Source organism: Lissotriton vulgaris, chromosome 8 (assembly GCF_964263255.1).
Source record: "Lissotriton vulgaris chromosome 8, aLisVul1.2, whole genome shotgun sequence".
In the NCBI taxonomy this organism is placed as follows: Eukaryota; Metazoa; Chordata; class Amphibia; order Caudata; family Salamandridae; genus Lissotriton; species Lissotriton vulgaris.
The window spans coordinates 1,236,114,317-1,236,133,098 of NC_141696.1; the positions used below are offsets into that span (position 1 = coordinate 1,236,114,317).

The 18,782-nt window shown below is 42.6% G+C and overlaps 1 protein-coding gene across 2 annotated transcripts in view; it reads right to left on the reverse strand.

The window, feature by feature from the left end:
- Nucleotides 1–18,782, reverse strand: part of B3GLCT (beta 3-glucosyltransferase) — a 1,059,223-nt gene that overhangs the window by 553,602 nt on the left and 486,839 nt on the right. For both annotated transcript variants that reach the window (XM_086935136.1, XM_086935137.1), the window contains exon 7: nucleotides 4,099–4,235. In XM_086935136.1, the coding sequence (XP_086791262.1) occupies nucleotides 4,099–4,235 (137 nt within the window). The remainder of the gene's footprint in view (nucleotides 1–4,098; nucleotides 4,236–18,782) is intronic.

The following is an 18,782-nucleotide window of genomic DNA, read 5'->3' on the forward strand; positions in this document are numbered from 1 at the left end:
AGCCAATCCTGACGCTGCACCACGATTGGCTTGGCAGGGTTACTTGCTGCCCGCCTGCCCGTTAGGAAACTGAGGGTTGCAGCGTTGAGCAACCTTCGCTTTTCTAATGCGCAGCCGCCAGCCACAGCAGATACTAGTGCACATGACTGGGCTGGTCAGAAAAATTTGCCGACCTTCATCAGTCATGCCCACTTGTGCTGCTACCTGTCCCTGGTCTGACAATGCATCATGTATGTCAGTCAGCATGATGCCGGACCACCCACCCCCTTCAGACTCTGAAGGGGGTGGGTGGTCCGACGTCATGCTGACTGACATGATTGTCAGTTCCCCTCTGCGTCTCTGAACGTAAGTAAACTGAGTCAGTTCACTTAAGTTCAAAAGACGCCAAGGGAGGTGCGGGCGGCTTGTGGGGCAATGCCCCAGCGCCCTAATGGATGCACCACCACGGGTAAAGAGCCAGGTCTTCAAGGCCTTGCGGAAAAGAGAGTGGGACTCTCGTCCCAAGATTGACAGCGGGAGAGTGTTCCAAAGCCTAGAAGCAGCAACAGAGAAAGCTCTTCCGCCCCACCTGGCTCTCCTAAACCTAGGAACTACCAGCCAGTTTTTACTGCCAGGTCTTAACTGCTTGATAGGAACATATAGTTAGAAAAGCCTTTTAAGGCCTTCGGAGCCTAAGTTATACAAGGCTTTGTGAGCGAGGAAAAGATCTCTGGTGACCGACAATGACAATTTTTATGAGGATATCGCTTGGTTAGATTTAGACTTTAAACCTGCACTCGTTATTCTTTTCTTGGTTCCTTTCCTTTTCTCTGTGTTTGTATTGTCTTCCCCGCCCTATTGGTCCACGTCTAGCCTTGGTCTGCACAGAGGTGTCGCAGCAGCCCTATGATGAAGCATGCCACAATTTGTTGTTGGGGAGGGCAGTTTTTACAAAGCATTGTACTTTGCTACACCTTATATCTTATCTAACAAATTGCGATTTCATGATCCTTACTTTTTCACGTGTTATGAGGTCTACCCTGAGGAGGTCGAAGTAAGGTCATATCCTCCTCACCCTTTTATTTGGAGGGAAGCGACCACAATGACTCACATTTTGTTTCTAGTCACATGTGTACATTTTTGAACAAACATGATGTCAAGCACTTAAGGGTGGCTTTGTACTCCCTGACAGCCAATGGTCTGGTGGAAAGGGGGAATAAAGTTGTAAAGGAAGGGGTGTAATCACCTATCACAGCTGGAATCGAAGTTAAGCAATTTCTCAAACAGAAACTGTTGAGAGGTCATGAGTATCATTCAGCTATGTTCCCCACGTGGGTAAAGAGATGTGTCACCAATGAAATGGGGGGTGTTACCACCTTGAAAGAACAGGTTAAAGCAGTATTGGAAAAACAGTCAAGTATGAAATAACATTTTGATAAGAGTAATAGTTGTGAACCTGACGTTGCTGTTGGGGATTAAGTTTTACTCAAAAAAACAGTTATGGTGATAAAAGGGGAGTCGATATTTTTCTTTCCCCTGCAAGAATTTCCAGAATAGTTAAGGGATCTTTCTGGTTGAGAATAAAGGTTGGTGTACTGGTAAAACTCACGCCTCAGCAAGCAGGTATCATTAATTGAAGGAAAGGTTCTTAACATGTTTCTGATTGGACACAATGGATGCAGCCTGTTAAGGAAATCAAGGAGGGCAGACCTCGTCATGAGGTTGATATTAGGAGCAGAAAAACTATTCTCCAGGATACTGCTTTCCACTGCAATGCTGGTGGTACAAGGCCACATTTAGTCAAAAGACCATGTAAATTTAATGACTACATAATGCATTGATGTTTTCTAAGTTGTTATTGCTGTAATTGTCCCATATTTTTTTATTTTGGGGGGAGATGATGTAATATGTTGGATAGTGTGTAATGCAGCTCGTGCGACGTGTTCCATGCTCGAGCTGCCCCTCCACTGCTTGTGATATTTTAAATGTAATGTTATTGTTCAACTTGGGCCTGTGCAAGCAAACAGAGTGGCAGGCAAGGATTCCAGCGAACGACCCAGTTCATCTTGGAATCCACTCCGGTCGGGCAGGCGCCCGCTGCCTGTCGTGGGCGAGCACTTATGGAATAAATCTTCACACTTACCTCTTGTCTCTGGGGGTTTCTTTCACAATAGTTTCCCCTTAGGAGGACATATTGGCAATAAACCTACTAATGTGCTGCCCAGTTGGGCAGTATTGCCATTAGAAGTAATGGTGTAACCCAGTAACCCTCAGAACCTGGGTAAGGAAACTAAACAACAACAATGGTTCTGTTTGGAATCACAATTACATTGGAAAAGTATTGAATTCACAAACCAAACTATATACAATGAAGGATATATGAGATACACACACTGACCACAATAGTGTTAAAGGTAAATCTTTTGTAGTAACCTTGTAGTGAATTAATTCACAATTTTTGAGAAGCTGTCCAAACACAAACATAACACATGGGCTGAATATACATTGGGTGAGTGAGTCGTGACAAAGTGCTGAACTTAATTAAACCGAGTGCAAAAATGATCATACATAAAGACGAAATATTACATCACAATTGTCCACTTTCAAATACAATAGTCTCGAACAGGATAACTTATTTCTTTGTTTCGTTGAGACTCTGTGTGGACCGATACATAAACAGAACATCGATGTTTCGACCCTAAGTGAATGCGCTTATTATGAGCATCAGTGGCGGGTCTTCATCAGGACAGCAAAGAGGTGGGACAGCCTTCTGGTAGGTAGAGATTTCTTCTGACTGTTCTGTTAATTCGGGGTGGAGAGTGTCAGCCGACACACTCCCAGTGCAAGAATAGCACAAGTATTTCTGTTTTCTTATGCCTAATCAGTAACCCACACGCCCAGACGGATTGAAACGTCCTTGCGGATGGAGACGGATGGTGTTGAAAATTACGCATAAGAAAACAGAAATACTCGTGCTATCCTGGGGATCCTCCACCCCATTTCACATCCCTGGTGGATGTAGTGAGTGGATCCCTGCTTGGGGATCTCCCTCTTGCAAAGATGGCCAAGTAGAGGATCCACTAGGGAGAGGGACTACTGGAAAGGGAAGAATCTTCCCTTTCAATAAGTTTCTTTCCCTTTGTGATCAGTGCGTGGGGTGGCGGGAGAATGAGAAGGAGGGGGGGGTAACCCGGGGGGGGGTACCCCTGAGTACCAAACACAATGAAAAGTGATATTTCCCATTTCTATATTGCAAGCACCATAGGGTCACCTGGCCCATAGTGCAGAGGACATGATGGTCAGGCTCTCCACACTGTGAAGGTAGCGCATAGGAACGTCACTTCTTCCACACTGATGAGGAGTACAAGACTTCAGAGCAGTAAAGAGAAACCCATGCGTGGCTCAAAAACCATGATCCAAGCATGTTAACAGATAAATGAATGTAGAAGTGAGACAGGCAGACCAAAGATGCTTATGATAGAAAGTTTGTTCCTTAAACAACGCCGACGCCGCGCTCCGTCCGCAGTCAGAACTCCAGCTCACAACAATAACTGACCTGAGTTGGATTCACACTCACCGCTCACGGAGACGGAGGGCAGCTCGTAAATACAAGCTGCATATTAGAACAGGGAGCACGTGGCAGGCGCGCTCTGAATGAACATAAAAAAACACAGATACCACTACTACAATAAATGGATTCTCTCAATCATTCCCCGGGAATACCTAAAATCTCAATTGTGCTAGATCTCGTCTCGTCTTCTGAGCCTGTAAGAGAATGAAATGCCCATTGTAATGTAAAACTACCAGGGAGGAAGGGAAGGGGACAGGGTGACAGTGAGGAAGGAAAGTGAGAATGAAGGAGAGACGGATGAGGGAGGTGGGTCAGGCAGTGGGTTGGGTGGGTCAATAGACTGGCTGCATGGGTGGTTATATAATGTGAATAGTTAGCATCACATTATTGCACAATAAATATGCTAATCAGTTGCCATATTTCACTAGGCTTATGCTCCGAGAGTATTGTGTTTTTTTCCAATCGCCATTCGAAAATACATTACTGGGAGGCTTCCGAAATCGTTTGACATCACAGTTTATTGGTAAATGTTAGCAAATATATCTTACTTGTTAACAAGAGGAATACTGAGGGCCCAACCAGCAGCAGAGTCTGGATATTTAAAGACAGTGGGATTTTCAGCAAAAGCATAATGGTGAATTATTGTGGAGTCTTCATCGTGCAAAGCTTTCCCTAAAAACCAATCCTGCAATAAACAATGTAAAATTATAATCAGTGATTTGCATTTGAATTAACATATTTACTGTGAAACTATTAATAAATATTAGTTTTCTATTGAAGTTCACAAATGTGAAAATGCCTTAACCAGATTTTTCTTTTGTGAGCTGCAAAGGTACACACTGAGCTATACAAATGAAAATATAATATTTTAAAAGACGGATAATCTAAAAGCAATATTGCACCTTTAACAATTATAGTTTACTGAATTTAATGGAGAGCAAAATGATGACATCAATGAACAAGTGTTTACTACCCTCACAGACTACTACATCTTTAACTGGAGAATACTACCCAGTTCACAGACCGTGGCATTGTCACTGGTTACTTAGCTGTTGTACCCCCACTACATTGATTTACCTAGATAGACTGGACCCTACATCTGCATCTGTTGATAGTAATCTTTGTGGTGCTGAAAAAACTGTATGTTAGAAAAATATCCACCATCTTTAAGAGCATGCGCCTGTGCTCTTTTCAATTAGCCTTCCAAGTCAATAACCTGTAAAACAGGCCATACATCCTAACTTCTTTTTTAATACAAATATATACGGTGGACACTTCTAAATTCACAAACATCATAGGGTGTTTGTGTCAAAAGATGTCCTCAAATGTACTGCAATGTCCTTGCTATATTTGGTCATAAAATGGAAGATTTATACTAAATGGTTGTAAAAATCTATATAAATATTCTGATAAATGTTCCATAAAGCTACCAAAACCGGATACGATTAGCCTACCGGGTAGAAAACACTTTTGTATATATATATATATATATATATATATATATATATATATATATATATATACTGACACACACATATCAAAACAATTCCCTTTCAGAGTTTGAGTGACACGTAAATTATGGAAAAGAGAAGCAGAAAACTCTGGGTAGTTCCCAAGTTTAGGTGGAGAACAGCTTCTGTATAGAACACCCTACAACACCAGCGAAACTCCGAATTTGCTCACCTCAAAATGTATGTTTTCTCTAGCAATTTTTTTTAAACATAGGACCATTCCACATATACACACATATATATATATATATATATATATATATACATATTACCTACTGGCGGTCACCAGTAGGTAGTTATAGTTAGGACCTATTATCCATAGGAAAATCGTAACATTCTTTTCCCAATAACTTTGGCACCGGTAGACGAATCTTAGCGAAATTTTCAAAACACGTGGCCCCCCTCCCCATGATTAAAAAATATTTAGAAAATTTAAAAACGCAAGGGCCGGCCAATGGAGATAGGGTCCCCGGGGCCATAAATGACCTGAGGAGGGGGGCTGCGTGGCCCCCTTCCATTATTAAAAATAGATATATATAGGGGTCAGGCCCTGGGGGATGGGGTCCCCAGGGCCAATAAAATAGGAATAGGCCACACAACTCCCTTCTCAAGAAAAAAAGACCAGTATCGTGCTGGTGGCCCCGCTCCCTCCCTGCAGCACTCTGAAAACGCGTCCCCCCTGGCGTGTTGTAAGATGCAGAAGAAATTCCCCTTGAATACTGGGGGTCAATGGGGGCACACTATCCCCCAGTGACCACCCCAGGGAGCAGCGTTGCAGAGAAGTGTTCAGAGGCCACGTCCCTTTTTACACCTCTCTGCAACGCAGTTCTATGGCGCTTACTGGAGGTACCTGGTGGGCTAGTTGGCCCACAGGGACCCCAGTATTCAAGGGGAATTACTTCCCCATCTTACAAGGCGCCAGGGGGCGCGTTTGCACAGTGGTGAAGGGCGGGGCCTGAGGTGACATGTGTGCAAACACGCCCTGTGGTGCGTTTTCAGTTGGGGAATTAATTCCTCTTCAATCCTGAGGGCCCCTGGGTCCAACTAGCCCACCATGTACCTCCAGTAAGCACTACAGAGCTGCGTTGCAGAGAGGTGGTCCGAGGCCATGACCCATTTTACACCTCTCTACAATGCAACTCTATGGCTTTTACTGGACATACCTGGTGGGTTTGTTGGCCTCCAGGTACCCTCAGGATTCAAGGGGACTTTATCCCCCAACTTAAAACGGCCACAGGGCGTGTTTGCACATATGTCACCTCAGGCCCCCGCCTTCCTTTTACCAGTGTGCAAACGCGCCCTGTGGCACGTTTTAAGAGGTAGTTTTAATCCCCCTGCCCTATTATCAGGGCCGGACTGATAAATTCGGGCACCGGGCAATCCCCCGGTAGGTTGGATGGGGTGGGGGCTGGTTTTCTCACAGGGGGCGGGTTTTGTTGTTGGGATGATTTACGGCGGCCCGTGACTCACGGGCTGAAAATCATCCCAACAACAAAACCGGCCCCCTGTGAGAAAACCGGCCCCCACCCCATCCAGCTGCCGTAACATGAGTCAGAGAGTAGCGTACTCCTCTCTGTCCGTGCCTCCGCTCCGAGGAAAATGTAAGGGGTCTGTTGCTGTGTAGACAGACTGTGCACTTTGCAGCCTGAGGCTGGCACCACCAGGGATTTTTTAACAGGCTTGTGATATTGGAGGAGGTGCCCAGGCCCAGGGGAGTTGTTTTGATTAGCTGCCTCCTGCCTGCAACTTAAACTACATCGCGGGACGCAGGCGGGGGCGGACCCTGCAAAAGTCAACAGAGACTTCCGGTGGCTAACATTACTGGTGTGTGCTCTCCAGTCCACAGGATTTTGGCACAGAGAGCCTCTCTGCAGCATAAAGGTAAGTTAGGTCAACTTTTTTTATTAATCAAAAATGAGGCCTCTCGAGCTGCACGATTACGATGTGATCTATGAAGGCTGTGTTACTCCCCACCAGCTTGATGAGACTGCGCGGCATCTGCCTGTTTCTCAGCTGTTAACGCTCGATCCTCCTTTCTTTCCCCCATGCTTGGGTGCCTTTTATAAGATAGCGTTAACAGAGCCGACTGTGAGCTAAAAGCAGGCCAGCCTGAAAAAAAGTATTTCTCTTTCTCTCTCCCGATCGTTCCTCTTTCTTTAAATCAGCTCTGTTCAGGGCTTTAAGTAGGATGAAAAAAACGGAGGGAGGGGAAGGGGGGCGAGGGAGAATGTAATTAGGATGTGGTTTTAATAGTAAGCTAAAAATTCGTGTTTAGCATAGTGTGCTGCCTGAATAATAATTTGCTGCTTCTGTCATTGCATTCAGATGTATAATACAAGTACAATTACGCCTACAACATGCCAGGACTATTGGCTTTGCTAATGTTTGTTAGTTGCATAAGATACATAAGCAGCAACTATGGCTTTGTTGTTCAGAATATTAAAAATGCCTTTGCTTCAATTCAGACATTATGAGACTCTGTAAGACCTACAACGAGTCTCTTTGAAGTTGCATCAAAATCAGTGAAGGTTGGCACTGTTGCATAATTAAGATTTGTTTTATTATCCTGAAGGTGAGGGCAATAACGGAGAGCCCGAACAGGACCCATCTGAGCACCTGCTTTTTAGAATTGCCTACCATGAGCACCGGCAGGACACGGACCAGTTAAAGTCCTGCCTCTGTTTCTATTTCCGACCTTCTCCCTCTGCTTATGCTCTTGCCTACCCTACTGAAATCAACCCTGGGGAGAAGACGGGACTGCAAAGTTATATGTAACAGATACCACCCCTCTCCTCCATCACCCGCATCTCCTGGAAGGTGTTTTGTCACATAAGATCAGGGGATCGTGAAGAGCTATCAGACATGGTCATGTGGTCAATTGAATATTGCAAACACGTGGCAGTGTGGTCTTTTGAATACTTCCATATGAGCAGCCATCTTTGGTGTTAGAATGGTTCCTCCGTTCCTTTTGCGTCCCTGGACTGTTTGATATCCGGATTCCCTACTTTGTATGTTCTTTTCTTGTTTCGACCAGTCAAGCAGGTCAGCCAACGTGCGTAGGTGACAGGAGATAGTTCAGTGGGTTGAACTCAACGTTTGTATTGTTTTGAGGGTAATAAAATGAGTGTAATTAATCTGAGTAATAATATCAAAGCCTATTTTTTTTGCCGCAAGAGACAAGTATTCCACGCTGTTATTAAGTTGCTGTTATTGCTCTAAAATGGTCTGCGCGGAAAGAAGCCATGTGCAGGGGGCCTTGTTCAGAGTGGGAAGGATAGATAGATATTCAAACCTGTCAACTTGAACAAAAATCTCACCATGTGAGACGGGGCTGGACCTTGGAGGGGGCAGGGCCTTGTGCCAAGAAGTACCTCAGAGGTACTTTTTCCCCCCACTCTGCCACCAAAGCTTGAAGAGGCTGGTGCCTATGGTCCAGGATGTTCTCACACCCCTTAATGGACGCCTCGAAAAAAGAGATGGAAATCCACTATTTACAGTGGTTTTCAGATCTTTTTCAATGCCAGGGTGTGATATCGACTCCTCGCCGGGTAACCGTGTGATAAGAGCTGATATCAAGGGCAGGGTCGGATCGAGGGCGGTGCCACCGGTGCCACCATACAGGGTGCTGACTTCAGGTGGGCCACTGCGCATTAAATATATCTTAAGAACAAGGGTACCCCATAAAGCGAACCTGGGGTGATAGTGTTTTTTTTTAAAGAACAATGGTTCAGGGATGGCCTAATAAGGTCCTAAGAGAAGTGTAGCGATCCAAGCAGCGAGGTACTCGGATTCCCCTTTGCAGCCGCCTACATGCCTTGATTAACTCCTGGCAAGCAGTTGGCAAGTATATGATGCTACCTTCTTCCCAAGCGACTTAACCGCTAAATGGACCACTAATACAGATTAGATGCTTAAATAACGCACAGGCGCCAGAAGGATCCATCCTTAAATTATTCTACCGAGCTGCCCAGACTCCGTTTTTCTCGATCATGTTCTTGGAAAAAGTCTTTATTGACACCATTTGAACAGTAGAAACTTGAAAAATTACGTTTACACGGAGTGCGTGTTCCCGTCTTCAAAAGATTTGGAATACTAATGATTAAGGGTTACGGATTACTTTGAAAAAAATTGGAATTAAAATGGTTCTAAAAGGTACAGCCAAAAATGGTGTTTATGCTGTACATTTCTGGGGACTGGAGACAGTCCCACTCTAAACGATGTTAGTACCCCTGTGCTCGTGGGCATGGCACTACAGTAAATTGCACGCACCTAAGGATTAACTTGGATAAAATGGTTATAAATCGAGAAGATAGGTGTGCGTCCTGTTCTCATTAAAAAGCAGACTCCGTTTTTGGCACATCCTTGAATTTACCCCTGGTGAGCTGCTTCTAAATATGTGGTGCTACGATTTTTATAGCGCCAAAACCACTCACCGGACCCATAATACAATTCTCAAGTCTAAATAATTTAAAATTTCTTCTGTCAAACCAGCTGATGCCCTACCTAATCTGAATTGAGTTTTCGGTCCTCCCGGACTGTACCAACAACAGATTTCAGGAGGCTCCCCAGTCCTGAAGATGATCTAAAATAATATAGATCGAAACGTCGTCGACCTACTCAAGGAAATATCACCCCCCATTGTATATATTTATGTGGTCTTTTACCTTGTTGTTGTGTGACATTCCGTTTTTCACTATGTTCACTTGTGTCACGTTATGCACCTTGTCACTCATATGAGCACCTGAAACTTTTTGATAAGTGTTGAAAAAGAAAATAAATAATTCTATATGTACCTGCATCCTTAGCTCCCTAGCGTGAATTAATCTTACGCTACACTTCTCTTAGGACCTTATTAGGCCATCCCTGAACCATTGTTCTTTCAAAAAAAAGACTTCAGGTGGGGGCGCCTAACAATATGGTTTTAAAAGCACCTGCTGCTACCTTCTTTACCTCCAGCAATTTTCAGCCAACAATAAAAAAGTCAGAATAACTGTTATGAAAGAGCTGCATGAAAACTGCAAGTTATAGGCTGAAGCTTTATGCTTTTTCCCAAGCCTTTCATTATCCTAATGTTGAAAAAGTTTTTTTATTTTGTAGAATTCTTATTATTAATGTGAACCCCCAACCAAGGTGTTCCATTTTGAATTCTGAGTTTGTGCTTCTCCAGACCAAGTACTCAAACTATACTGTCGACTACAACACCTTGTAGTCCTCTGTCCTATGTAACGTTCCCTATAAACTGATTTACTTATGTATGATTGATTGTCTCTGGGTAATGTGTGTGATGTAAAGTGCTCTGATAATCTACACTGGTAAGTGTGGTGCTATAAAACTAATAAATGCATCTGGTAGAGAGTAGTTTTGGAGACTTGAGGGGCACTGTTAAAGGGTGGTGTTGAGGGAATCCGTGGCAGAGGTGGTCAAGGGGGGCGTCAACAAACATTGTCGCACCTGGCGCCACCAGCGCTAAAGCCAGCCCTGGAGGTGAGGGTGGTAAATAGAAAGGTAATGAATGGATAGAAGGGTACAAGTAAAGAAAGACACATAGTGATAGATTTGCAAGTAATCGGAAGGGAGGAAGGCAGGTTGAGGAGAGGGTGGAGAGCCACAGAAAGGGGTGGAAGGGAAGGGGGAAAAAGAAATAAAGGAGACAAATAGCAGAAAAAAATAAAGAGAAAGAAACACCCAAAGAAAAAAAACGAAATAAAATGTGATAAGAAAAGAAGGATGATCAGTAAGCTGAGAAAGAAACGAAGCCGATAAAAGAAGTCGTGTATCAGACACTCTACGGGGTGAGGAACGTGGCCAAACTCTTAAAGGGTGCGAAGGCGATAAAGAGGCAAACCAAGCTTGGGAGAGAATCCAGGTAAGACGCTACAGGTTTCATGCGGGTGTATGGACATATATGGCTATCCATTTATTTATATGTTGTAGAATTAGGCAACAATGTAAGTCTGCGATAAATGAGCAAGCAAAGTCCTCTGCAGTGAACTCTATATACCTCAACCGTACTCGTCTTCCGCAGCATTTTTAGGCTTCTGTGAGGTGGGAATCACGTGAACTTCGGAAAAGACTCGCTTCATCTTGGGTCACTTAAACACAGCCTTCTTCATGAGACCCTCAATGGACACTGAGATGGTAACTATTTGCAGCTTTTTGACGAGGAATATTTTCTTGCCCCCAAGTTTTGATTCAAATCGTATAGAACATCTCCAGCCTTGTGCATCTCTGTATTGCTCAGAAAAGTCCCCGTCACATATCAATACATTTGAGGCTGTTCTTTCCCATGACAAAGCCACCCTGAATGACGCACACAATATAGCACCTATGTAAAGCTGTGAACGTGTGTGAGGGCTTTGACTGCGACTATTACAAACAGCAGTTTTAATTTCGGCACCATTTTCATGGCACGCATTGCTCTTCTTTTCCTGAAAACTCAGTGGTTTTAGCTGTGAAATATATAACTTAGTGCAATAAATAATGGTTTCAACAAATTAGCATTGAAGGGGAATCTTTCTTTCATATTAAATCGGGGTTAGGCTGGATATGAGATGCTCGCTGGGCTCTCAAGGTGGAGATAGTATGTAGTACCAGCTGGAACTCCTTCAAACCCTTGTTTTTTGCTAGCTTGACAGTTACATTAAATCAGCTAGAGGCATTGCCCATGAAAATGCACAATTCCACAGCCATGGCTTTTACCTCATTAATATGGATTTGCTGTACTTGCCACATAATCCGTCTACGCATAATTTATAGATTTTAACAAAAAATGTTTCTAGATCAGATGGCTAAACAGTATTTAATTTGACACACATGGGTCTAGCACTTTTCCAAAATTTAACAAATCATTGTTCAGCTGCTGACTTGTAATCAGGCGTTTAACGAGGTGAGAATGTTGCTCGGATTCTGTGTCATGCCCGTGCGTGACAGGGCTATTATGGATGTCCCGTCCACTGTTCCCCTAACAATGAGACACCTGATTTTTTCTCCCAGGCCGTTTGCTGAGTCAGGAGGGTTTATGAGTCACTGTGAAAAGACAACTCTTTAGCAGAACACGTGAGCGAGGCAGGTGTGGTACACTGTGTTCACATTTGAAAAACCATGAAATACACTCAATAAAAGAGAGCGGTGCGCGGCCACAGGGAGAAGGGGGAAAGAATCAGAAACGCCTGAAAAGTAAATTGACTCAGAGATATAAAAGGGCATATCCATTAGTAGGATACCATTTTGGCAATTTATGTCAGTACTATTGATTCCTCAGGAGCAGTACCCTCAATTTGCCCACCTTCTGGCAGCACCAATTCTGTGCTCGTTAGTAACAAGAAGGTCGGAGAGGCGAGACAGGGAGAAGGGTTTGGGGAGGTTACTTCTGGGAGGGGGTCCTGTGGAGAAATATGGTTAAGTCACACAGTATAAGAAATCGATGAGATCTAGTATCTGAATAATTCAAATACTTTGTGCATGTATCCAATATGTTTGCACACATTGTTACACTTCTCCAACTGGAAATGTATTATGGGAAAGTTCTAATCTATTCTTACCATGTCTCAGTCAGTTTTTTCGTGTTTCACTCTTACGCACTTTGCAGCTAAGAACACCCTTTACAATAACAATGCATAGCAAAGTGTTAAAAGTCAAATGGTTTTCTTGATTAAGACAAGCGCTATAATTACATTCAATACTTGCACTGCTGATGACGTCACATATTCCATCACTCATGACATCTCAAATGACATCACTGATGACATCATCCTAGTGATAGTGTGGCAGACCTCCTCTCACACTAATATAACCTTTGATACACACACTCAAAAATAAAAACGAACATTTTCAAAACAATGGACATACCAATACCAGTTACAACAACCTATTCAGTAATTCCAAGATCTACACACACATCCACTCATTTAACAAAAGTCCTGTACAGTCACTTATCTATGTACTCACTCATCATATGTACTCATACACCAATACATCCTGTTACACACTGCCACTCATCCATAGAGTTACTCACACACATAGTCACACATGCAAACAAAGTATCAAACATCCATGGACTTGCATATACAGTTATACACACACCACAACACTTACTTCTACAGAAACTTACACAAACTTACTCTCTTAAACCATCACTTATAAAAACACATACTTATTTATACAGGAACTCTTCCAATCTCTCACTCTCACATATACTCCCTTCTATACAACAATACTCACATATACTAGTTTACATATGTAGTTACTCATAAAGACACTAATGAGGCAGTCATTCACTCACTAACACACCCATACACACACTCATCCACCCATACAGTCCTGCACACATGCTGTCTTCAACACATGCAAAGAGTGAGTCACTCATTCATGCATGCATCTATGCACTAAGTAATATCCCCCACCGAACCATTTAGACACTCAGACACTCACCCTGATTCTCAAAAAACCAACTAATAACCCATATAGACACGCATGTACCTACTCACCAACCAATGCAGCCACTTATACACAAAGTGAGAGACTGATACAGATACATATTTAAACATTACTCGCTAACCCATGTATTCACTAAAATAAACTTAATCAGTCAGTTGTACAATCAATTTTACAAAACAAATCATCCATTTAGACACTACTATACCCATTTTTTCTTCCATCGAGCTTGAGATGTACATATATAAAATATACTAAATTTTCAGTAAAACACACATTCACTGGATGATGTCATCAGTGATGTCATTTGAGATGTCATCAGTGATGCATTGCGGGCGCGCAAGTTATAGTTAGCTGAACTAACTATAACAGGGGAATTTCTATGGTCTTGTAGGAGTGAAATGTCCAACTAACTATAACGCCCCTGAAACCTATGGTTTTCTCAGTGAATATATATATAAATAAATATTGCAACAATGTAGTCCTCTGAGTTGACACTGTAGCCAACTTAGGCGGTGCGTTTTTTCCCGGCAGGACCACACCGGTTTAAATAAAATAAAGTACAATTCTACTGCCTCATGACAGTTTGAATTGTCAGGAAAAACTCATTCACTTGTGTTTTTCAGATGTTCAAGGCGGCTTTATTTAAAAAACGTTGCCGTACCCAACGCGTGTCACCTCTCCTAGAGGGTTGATCACGGGATACTACACCCATGAAATCGACATCTTTTATTTCAGATAGCACCCATTTAATTCCTGTTGTGAAAGTGATGCATTGTGGTTAGTGTAGTCAATTTTTACAAAACTTACAAACATGTTTGTTTATTATTGTGATTAAGTTTAATGTGCTTGTGTTTCATAAGCGCTATATTAAAACCTGTGCTAATGCATTATTTTGTTTGGCTACATATGCATAATGTCCTTTGTTGGAAATTGTATTCGTACAGTTTATGCTCTCTGGTGAGCGTTGTTAATTGTTGTTCACAATATATATATATATCGTTGCACTGCAAGCAAATATTTGTATTCATATTCAGCAATGCATTTCTTCTCTTTCCAATCTAGTAATTTGGAATTAATGAGATTGTGTGACTGTTCTTATAGCAGACAGTATCATTTAGCTGTCTCTCCATTTTCTATATTCTTTCTATGTATTATTACAATAGTCCCATTCTTATCGGCTTTCCTAATTACTATGTTCTGAACCCAACTCAGATTTAGTAATGCTGGTTTTTTTAAATGTTGCATTCTGTCTTTTACAGTGATTTGCATGTTTTCCATTATTCAATTTCTGTAAATATCTGTGAAAAACACTCATTAATATTTGCATAAATGTTGCAGCAGGTCTCAGGTAATTAGCACAACTAAATTCTCCAATTGCCATTCACCTGCCTTAAAACCTTTAACTGACTCTCTCAGGGTATATTAGAAACAGCCAACAACCTTTGACCGTAATTCAGATAAAGACTCAAATTTCCAATGTGCAGACTACCTCCCTCAACCTCCATACCCCACCTGACCTTGTCAGGGCATTTATCCTACTTGAAACAGCATGGAAATAGATTCATGCACAGGCATGTCATCATGGGAATGTGGTGAACGTGACAACACTTTGGCTCTTCTTTCCCAGTAGCTGTTTATCAGTTGACCTCACTGCATGAAATCCATGCAATTCACCTTCTAAATGTCCTATAATTTTTAAACATTGCAAAGGTAACATAATCCCAAGTTGTGCAGTAAGGATATTATTAACTCCACAGACTTAAAAGTACCCTTTCATGTGTGTTAGAAGTGTCAACCTTAGGGCGGTCTTCCCTCAAACATTTTGCCTTAGTCCTTCATTTTTGCCGATCTCTTTTTTGTTGAACCTAGGACTCTGTGCTGTTTACCACCGCTAACCAGTACTAAAGTGTGTATGCTCTCTCCTCTAAACATTGAAAAATTGATTAAACCCAATTGGCACATTTAATTTAACTGCAAGTCCCTAGCAAAGTGGTACCACCTGTACCCAGTGCCTGTAAATTAAAGGTCCCTATTGGGTCTGCAGCATTGATTGTGCCACCCACTGTAGTAGCCCTTTTACTAACGATCAACATAGTTAAAATATTTTGAAACCACATAATTTCAGCTGATATCCTTGTTATATTGGTATACATAGATCATTGATACAATACATATTCATCCTGCAAGAATCTCAGCATTCGTATCCTCATTCATTCATATCACCCAAACACATATGGCAGTGTACACAAAATTGTACAATAGTGAATTACCACAAGAAGACGGAACAGACGGCATCTGCAAAGAGCATCAGTTGACTTATAAGCATATTACAGATAGTGGATACATGTTGTACTCTTAACCACATGGGTGCTCATGACGAGCTGAGCTAGTCATGAGGCACGGTGGCCGTGTGCTCATGACGAGCTGAGCTTGTCAAAACGGCCGCAACGCTCGCACGGGGGTTAATTCCCCCGCTGTGCGGACCGTTCCACAGAAACGGGTGTGGCCGTGACGAGCTCAGCTCATCATGAGCACACGGCCAACGTGCTGCGTGACAAGCTGAGCTCGTCAAGAGCACTGTGGCGCTGTGCGCACCCCCTCCCCCCAGCACAGAGGGGGAATTACCCCCGCTGCAAAGGAGTTATAAGAATGATCATGATGACTGCTTTCACTATGATGAGTTAAGAGCAAGGATCATGGTGCTAGAAAATTCACTATTGTATAATTTTGTGTACACTTCCCTATGTGTTTGGGTGATATGAATGAATGAGGATACAAATGTTGAGATTCATGCAGAATTTTTGTCATTTTGGTTTCAAATAATTTATAAAATGTTGCTCCATGTTTCTAAATTGATGTGGGATTTTGTATTGTGTGCTCACTTTATCAGTGTTTGATGTGCTGTATAAATACTTTACACTTAGCCTTTAAGTTAAGCCTGACTGTTTTTGTGCCAAGCTACCAGAGGGTTAAGCACAGGATAATTTGGAGTTCCAACCTGTCAAGAATCGTGGCTGCTGCTTGAGTTGGGTTTTCCCACCCGTCAACCAGTAACCAAACTTCCTACATCCAGGGAACGATTCACCTGCATGAACTCCATGGAACTGTGCATGTCCAGCCATCACTGGCAGCCCTGTCCTGAAAATCCAAGGAACTAGCCTTAAATCACAAGGCAGGACTCTGAACCGGAAAGAAATGTCTGCACTCCACTACAAACTGAAAGTACTTTGAAAGCTCTCTGCTGTATTTTGGGTCTTGAAGATGGAGCAGGTTGGAAAAAAAGTATTCAACAGAAGCACTTATCGCAATCTTTTCACGATTCACAAAATGGTTCGTGGTCAATTTTCCACTTCCAGGAACTAAATGAACCTTCCTGCTACAACAATCTGCAAATACACTTTCAATTTTGCACAGACAACAATGTTGTCACACCTTCAGTCATCGTTTTATGCCACTTCCTCATGTAGGCTCCTAAACTGCTTTTCCTATAAAAGATGGAACATAGGAAACGTATGCCTTTCTAGTAGACAGCATATCAAGGTGCTGCTGTACTGTAAAGGAGGGGTTTTGAAGTTGCAGGGCAAGCGAAGGAGCTTGCCAATATGATTTTGGATGTTTTTCCAAGACATAATCTACTTTTTCCGAGGTGTTTGGGCCACGCTATATGCAAATCAGTTTTCACCCTGCTTCAATGGGAACACACCAGCCTGGTTCATCAGCAAGGTATAGCTTGGTTCTAGTAGCACAGTGTGCACTTTCCACATCTGGGCATACCCATACCATTTAGGAGAACACACTTAAGTATACAAAAAAGTGATGAATGGAATTTTTTAATTAGTTTCAGCCACTGGCAATTATTCTGGGCCCGAACGACTGCCAGTGACTGAAATTAATTCCAGCATTCCACCCATCATTTTGTTGTTGTTGTAGTTGATGCAATAAGTGCGACGGGTATGCTAAAATGTGGTTCCCGTGCTCACTGAGCCCCTGGAATCAAGCTTAACTGGCTGATGATCCCTTATCACAGAAAAACTGGACCTAGGTTGCTTGTATTCCGGTACAGGGAGGGTCTGGCCTGGCAGTTTGGACTGAACTGTCTCCACAGGATCATGGTCGAGATTGTTTTGCAAATGGATGGGTCCAAACTGTGGTGGTATAGTGTGCGAAACACAATGGACTGTGATGCAGCCTGAGCAATTGCCAGAGGCCAGGATTAATTCAAGCATTCCATCTATCACCTTGCTGTTGATGCAATCTCTCCATCCAATGTCATGTCCATGATTTGGAAAACTTGCCAATCTGGCCTGCGGAGAACATTTAATAGCAGAAGAAAAGGCCATTCCTCTTGCAACTGGATATACCATACATAACCACCTGCTTGGCAAACCACTGTGCTACTTAGGTAAATTTTTTACAACTTTCTCCATCAGTCCTGAGGCATACACTCTCTTCACCAACATATTCATTCTTTTCGAATCCCTTTTTGGCAGTAGATTTGGAAAATCATTTGATTACCTCTCTGGCAGTAAACCTGGAAAAACATTTAGCAGGCATCACCAAAGAGTCGGCGACTGAGCAATTTGACAAATAAAAAATATAACCACGCAAGGGTCCATATTTGTTGGATTTTTAAAAGCTTCAGCACAAAAAAGAAACAAAGCCTCAACTCAAAAACCATTTTCTATGATGCCAGTAACTTTGCTATGAACATTCACCTGACGAATACCTGGTAGCTTATTTTTCAAAGTAAATGAAGCTCTTCTTAACAAAGCTATGTAAGAACTATGGTCACTGGAATAAATGGTTCCTACTAACTAGACACACAGTCTGCTGAAGCATGCAGACTATTTGTGGCGTGTAAGTCCTGTAGTGTTTCAGGTCATTTGTCTGCAGTACACTAAGAGTCAATATTTTCAACTAAGGATGAAGCAATATCTGGCTTGACCTTGACTTACGTGCCGTACACAGCACCACGGACATTGACAGAGGCATTGAAGGTACCACCTACTAGTGCAGAGGAATTAGGTGGCTCTCCTCGGACCTCCTCTTACTTGTCTCCCATCACATCTTTCCCTACAACCTTAGCCAAAGCGGAACACTGGTTCTGACTGCTGTGGCTCCATCAGGTCAACAGCGAGGATTCATAGAGCTCTTTCACATCTGCAGCTCTGGAGCTCTGGGCTCACACTACATAAATGACAATAATCCCCTAGCCAGAACATGTTCCAAAGCCATTCCCCAAATGATCATGCCACGACTTCACCTCAACATCCTTGTTCAGAGTG